This window comes from Propithecus coquereli, unplaced genomic scaffold (assembly GCF_000956105.1).
Source record: "Propithecus coquereli isolate 6110/MARCELLA unplaced genomic scaffold, Pcoq_1.0 Scaffold621, whole genome shotgun sequence".
In the NCBI taxonomy this organism is placed as follows: Eukaryota; Metazoa; Chordata; class Mammalia; order Primates; family Indriidae; genus Propithecus; species Propithecus coquereli.
Window position 1 is genome coordinate 371,386 of NW_012152186.1, and position 6,527 is coordinate 377,912.

The 6,527-nt window shown below is 54.9% G+C and overlaps 1 protein-coding gene across 2 annotated transcripts in view; it reads right to left on the reverse strand.

The window, feature by feature from the left end:
* The window catches only part of AXIN1 (axin 1), a 41,291-nt gene extending 36,471 nt beyond the window's left edge, over window positions 1–4,820 (reverse strand). For both annotated transcript variants that reach the window (XM_012659623.1, XM_012659622.1), the window contains exon 1: window positions 3,868–4,820. In XM_012659623.1, coding sequence (XP_012515077.1) covers window positions 3,868–4,745 — 878 coding nt within the window. In that variant the 5' untranslated portion in view covers window positions 4,746–4,820. The remainder of the gene's footprint in view (window positions 1–3,867) is intronic.
* Between the last annotated feature and the right edge of the window lie 1,707 nt (window positions 4,821–6,527).

Consider the following 6,527-nt stretch of genomic DNA (forward strand, 5'->3'; position numbering starts at 1 on the left):
TGGGCTGCAGGGAGGGCGGGACCTGAGGGTGGGCTGCCTTCCACCACACTGTCCAGGAAGACACGTGCGAGGTCAAGCCAGCCTGTCCCACAGCCCTGAGCCACCCTCCTCCCCGCCGCAGCCTCCATCCCTCTGCGGCCAGGCATCCTTCCCCAGAGCTACCGCTCAACACCACCCGACGCAGAAACCCAAAATCAACTTCCACGTAAAACTCCGGACACAGTTTGGGCACTCCCTTTCTTTTTTTTAGGCCATTACCAGAAATACAGACAATGAACCTTGAAGGGACCCACGTGCTTCCGACTGGTTGAGCTCCACGACCCAGGAGCGCACTAAGCCTCCAGGTCGCTCCTGCTGGGACCCGCATCCATGGTGCATGCTCTGCCGTGGAGGTGAGGACCAGCCCTGTCTGGGAGCCCCTCGCGGGGCCCCGGGAAGGTCCTGTCCTCAGGCAACTGTGAGAGCTGAACCCGCCAAGAAGGGCTGCCAGCCGCAGGAGCAGCGCTGCCGGGAGAATGAGACCAGCCCGAATGCCACCTGGTGGGTGAGCCACCCTTCCGAGGGGGTACAGCCTGAGCTGCTGGCTAATGAGTCCCAGCCCCCAGCCTACTGCCAGACCATTCAGGAAACAGCCAGAACCTGCCTGCCAGTTCACCCCGACTAAAATGGGGGATGTGAACCAACCAAAGTTATGTTCAAAGTCCCACTGACGACAGGCAACGCAGACCTGAAAGTCTGTGCACACAGGCAGGGAAAGAGAGACCTTGGCCCAGGGCTCAAAGAGACACCAAGTGAGCAGGGCAGGTGCAGAGCGAGGCCAGCAGGTTGCTCTCTCCTCAGAGATCTCAAGTCAACTGTGTACCAGCACTCAGGCCTCCCACGGGGAACAAGGGGCAGCACCCTCTGAGGGAGAAAGACCAGCCCCGCCCCAGACGACCCCCTGTGGCCTCAGGAAATGCCGCCCAGCAGGAGAAACTTAAGCCCCAGCCCATCCTTTCTGCACAGAGTGCCTGCTCATTGCCTATTCAGCCCACTCTCCTCTTCCCCTTCCTGGTGACCCCAATCCTCCTTTGGAGGACCATACTCCCGGCAGTTGGGGAGTAGCCGAGTTTTCTGGGTGGGGTGCCTCAGTTTCCTTCCGAGTGGCCCTACTTGGCCTAACCCTACACGCAGCCTGGGGCCCCTGCGCGACGGTTATGCTGGGATGGGCAGGACACAGTGGCACCCATGACCCGCCTCAGTCAGATCACACTGTGGGACAAGGGAACCCAGAGCCCAGGTCTGCTGCAGCTGCCGCCTCCAACACAGCTGGTCACCGGGAAGGCAAAGTTAGAAAAGCAGGAAGAAAGGGGGCTGGGGTCCCAAACAAGCCACATTTGACACTGGGAGCCACCGACACCCTTCACGGTCTAGGCCCAGGTGGCTGGGCCCGCTGGTACTTCCAGCCCGGTGCATCCCGACCGCACACCCTCACGTGGCCAGAAGAACGCGTCCACACGAGCATCTGCCCATGCTGGACTTCTCACCCCGTCAGTGCTGATAATTAACGGCCTCGACACCGGAGACCCTCAGCACACCGCAAAACCTGGCAGGGAGGACACCACCGCAGCCAGGACTCCCGGGCTCCAGAATCTCCACGTGGGCAAGTTGGAACCAAAACATGCACAGTCCTCACGGCTAAGTGCCAGCAGACAGGGGAAGCCAGCACATTCAACTAACTTCACGGCGAAGGTCGCTCATCACAAACGGCGACACAGTGCAGAAGGCAGAGTTGCCGCTCGTGCCGGTGACTACAGGGCAGCGGGGCGCGCAGGATTCTAAAACCAGAAATCAGAACCGAGCTCAGTTTTTTTTCCCCTACAGCTCAGTCCTCAAATTTAGTCCCATCTTAAAAATGTTTCCTTCCGCCGGGCGCGGTGGCTCACGCCTGTAATCCTAGCACTCTGGGAGGCCAAGGCGGGCGGATTGTTTGAGCTCAGGAGTTCGAAACCAGCCTGAGCAAGAGCGAGACCCCGTCCCTACTAAAAATAGAAGGAAATTAATTGGACAACTAAAAATATATAGAAAAAATTAGCCAGGCATGGTGGCGCATGCCTGTAGTCCCAGCTACTCGGGAGGCTGAGGCAGGAGGATCGCTTGAGCCCAGGAATGTGAGGTTGCTGTGAGCTAGGCTGATGCCATGGCACTCACTCTAGCCCAGGCAAAAGAGTGAGACTCTGTCTCAAAAAAAAAAATAAATAAATAAATAAAAATGTTTCCTTCCAAATATGAAAATTTTTAGGTTACATTCTGAAACTGTCAGTTATACTAGCCTTACTTAACAGGATAATTTTACGGCATGTTCTGCCCTAAAAAGCTTGCTAAACAAATAGCGTTTGGCTAAAAACAAGGAGCAAAAGGAAAAAAAAATTACCTCCAACAGTTCATCTTGAATCATATCACTGAAACTGAATGAGCTTAAACCTTAGAAATGTTTAATCCTGTGTCTGCTAGCAAGTAGCCAATTTTTCTGTCACAGTAAACTTCAAGAACCAATCCAGGTTTTTAATAACTCCCCGGGAGAGTCCCAGCACTTGGGGATGTGTTTTCAGACTCTTGATTAAATCAGCAGGGGTCACACGGGTTGCAGGCTTTCACAGTCACGCAGGCCGGAGTCTCCAGTCACCAGCTTTGGGGAAATGAGCGGGAAACCAAGCGATCTGCTCACAAGTGCAACAGATGCCAACCCGCAAGCCAAATAAGCCTCCAGGAACCACGCAGGGATTACAGAGAAAAAAAGAATGAAGAAGCAGGTTTCCGAGCGGTGGCAGCTTCTCACGGCACCAGACTGCTCCTCCCCAGGCTGCACGGGTGCCTGCACTGCACACCGTGGGGACCCGGGACACCCCCGGCAGCTGTGGACTGACAGCATAGCAGCACTAACACACTTTGCTGGCAGGGACGAGGCCCAATCTAACCAAAGCCTCAGGAAGTGTTCAAAGTACTCTCAAGACCCCATACAAACTTCCTCGCCACTATTTCTCAGCCCCCAGGGAGGACCTCAGAAGATCATTATAGGCTGGGTATGGTGGCCTGTAATCCCAGCATTCTGGGAGGCCGAGGCTGGAGGATCTCTTGAGCTCAGGAGTTTGAGAGCAGCCTGAGCGAGACTAAGACTTGGTCTCTAATGAAAACAGAAAAATCAGCCGGGCGTGGTGGCACATGCCTGTAGTTCCAGCTACTCGGGAGGCTGAGGCAGGAGGATCGGTTGAGCCCAGGAGTTTGAGGTTGCTGTGAGCTAGGCTGATGCCACAGCACTCTAGCCCGGGCAACAGAGCCAGACTCTGTCTCAAAAATAAATAAATGAATAATTTTTAAAAAGTTCTCTCCTCCCTTAATTATGCCCAAAGGATTATGTCTACCAGGTAGCTCTATCTTCTGTGTAAAAGAAGGGATGAGACTGAATCCGAGGGCTGTGACAGCCTGGGAGCTGGGACTTCATCATCCTCCCTGTGATCCCTGCGTGGTTACCGGAGCTGCCTTTTACTGCTCAAGGGTAAAGTCTAAATATCATCACGACTTCTAAGAATTCCACCGTTCCCAATGACTCACAAAGCCATACACTTCAGTCTGTTCTCAATGAAAGTATCCTCCACATTGCAAACAGAGAAAGTACCTTGCCCGACAAAGACAAGGCGATTAAAAAAAAAAAAAAAAAGTACCTGGTGTGCAGCATCACGGGAAAGACACAGAATCACAATCACACCACAGCAGCGGCAGGACGCTCCGCTGGGCCGGAGACACGGCCGCACGCGGCCACACGTCCCTTGCTCGTTTGTCAGGTCTCGGAGGTGAGCACAGAAAACGGACCCCTCGTGCCGGACTCACCTGAAGTCTCTGCCTTCGCTGTACCGTCTACTGGAGGAGGCCCTCGGGGCAGCCGTCTCCAGGAGCAGCTTCTGAGTGAGCCTGCTGGGGGGGGCAGGGTCTCTGCCTCCATCCTCCTCGAGGTCTTGGCCACACCTCCACTCCTCATCCTCGTTCAAGGTGGGCAGGTACCCAGACATGCCCTTCCCTGTCCCCGACCCAGAGCTCTGGTCACTGAGGACCTTCGGGCTCTCTGAGCCCGTCCTCGTATACTCCAGATAAATGTCGGACTTGAGGAAGGCGGGGTAGGTGTTCTCCTCCATGGTGGACTGGATTTCTGTCTGCGCCTGGTCGAACATGGCGGGGTCGATCTGCTGCTTCACGATGCAGTCCTTTATGAAGCTCTTGGTGGCTGGCTTGGTCTGGCGGGACACGATGCCACTGTGATCGAGGATGTACTTTCGGTAGATGGCTCTTGCCAGCTTCAGCCTCTTCTCCTCATTCGAGTCGCAGGGCTCCAGCTTCCGGAAGCCACTGCAGGCGAACCAGAAGTCCAGCAGGTCGGCACAACCCTCCTGCTTCAGGAAAGTCCTGAACAGGCTTATCCCATCTTGGTCGTCCAGCAGGGAGTGCAGGGACTCGGCCCACTTCAAGTACGGCGGCGTGGGTGAAGCGCTGCCCTCAGGCTCATACCCCAGGTCCAGATCCGAGCGCCTCGGAGTGGCTGTTGAAGTCTCACCTTTAATGCCGGCACCTTTCCCAGAGCAGAAGCCGTGGCCAACGGGCCTGGGGTCTGTGGATGCCAGTTCTCCCTCCTCACCAGGCACTGGGGGCCGGGGGGCATCTTCGGTGAAACTCGCTCCGAGGTCCAAGGGGAAACCCTGCTCTTGGACATTCATTTTGGGACTCTGAGTCAATGAACAATGAGCGCTGCACCCTAATACATCAGTACTTACAGCTCCAAAGTGAATCAAGCTGTCCTGTTGAAACCATTAAGAGGACAAGGATTAGGAAAGGTGGGTCCATGGACATACGACCAGAGGTTTTCTCAAGACAAGACTCGCAACGAAGCCCTCCCGCTCAGACTCAAAGCCAGAAACTCACTTTAAATGTTCAATCAAGACATACTTTGGCCATGAGGTTTGCTCTGCATTAAAACAATTTCTGGAAACTTTTACAACTACAGAATGCTTCTCGCACTGAGAAGCGAATGCCCAGAGCACGGAGAACGCCACTGCCCTCCAGTGCCACAGCCGCCTGAGGACCTCCGGCTGCAGCTGACGAGCCAAGCGGCAAGGCAGGAAGGCTGGATGAAGGAAGGTGCTTCTCATCCCGACTGCTGTGCAAGTCTGAGATGCCCCAGCGACACTCAGAGAAAGAAAAGGAGGCACAACAAAGCCCCTGGGCAGGTGGGCATCCTCTGAGTCCCATGTCCCCAAGGCCATGGCCAGTGCTATCTGCCTGCTGCGCCACCTCATGCGTGGTACGCCTCGCAACACGTGCGAACACCACAAGGCGCACCTCCAACTCTCAGCATGCACCTAAACAGTGGTCAATTGTGGGTCGCCTTCGGCACCACTGACTGAGATCAAAGGACACCACCCGTGCACACGAGGTGTTCTGCCGTCACCAACGCAGACAATCTTAAAAACGCTTCTGTCAGAAAGCAGCACTGTTAGAGCCTCTCTTATAGGAAAACGTCCTTCTGATAGCAAATGGGTACTTGAAGGAACAGAGAAGGTACAGAAAAAATGAAATACAATTACACGTTTTAGCTAAGGAAGCATATAGTTCATAGGATTTAACTCTGTAAGCTGAAAATCAAACCACCCACCCTCTTAAAAGTCCTGGAACGAAGGATTTTGTTGCTGTTACTGCCTGCACGGGGTATGCGAAAGAGACTGGATCAGGACTCAGAGCCCTCCACCAGGGTGTCTGGTCCTCCCTGCCACAACCTGCAGCAGCCTACAGCACCCACAAGCTCTGGCTGTGCCTCTCAACCCAGCCAAGGGGGGTGAGTGCCACGCGGCCTGCCGTGATGTCCGTGGCCCAGGCTACGAGTGGGCTGGAGAGAGAGCATTCATGGGGCGTGTCAGGTTCAAATGCCTGGAGCACTGAACAAGCCAGAGGCTGCAAAATAAAACCAACACAGAGTGGCTCTCCCTGGCCACCACCACACGCTGCTGAGCCCTGGCCTGCACGTGCTCTGTCCCCCACACCTAGGTCCTCACCTGCCAACAGCTGCTGACAGCTAAAAGCAAAAAGCAGCCATAGATGGCGGACGGTAACAATTACGTGCCCCAAATGACATTTCTGCTGCTAACGACTTTCTACGAAAACTACTGGGTAGGCTGCAATCTTGGCCTCAGCAGGAACCGTCTGTTTCTTAAGGTCAAGGCCCAGTGGGCTGTGGCACCCTGCTACCTACAGAGCATGTCACCTGCAGTCGCCTTCTCGTGAGCCACACCAGCATGGAGAGAGCTCCACACCACCTTGTGGACATCAACGTCCTCTGTCCAGGACACCATCACAGGAAGGGGGGCCTGCACCCCTGACCACCTGAGCCATACCCTGAGAGATTCCCCGCAGTTCATTAGGTTTAAGAACAAACCGAGTCCCTAGAAACCGAAAAGTAACTGGCCAGAGAATGTGTTCAAACGAGATCTAATCCCAAGTCACCA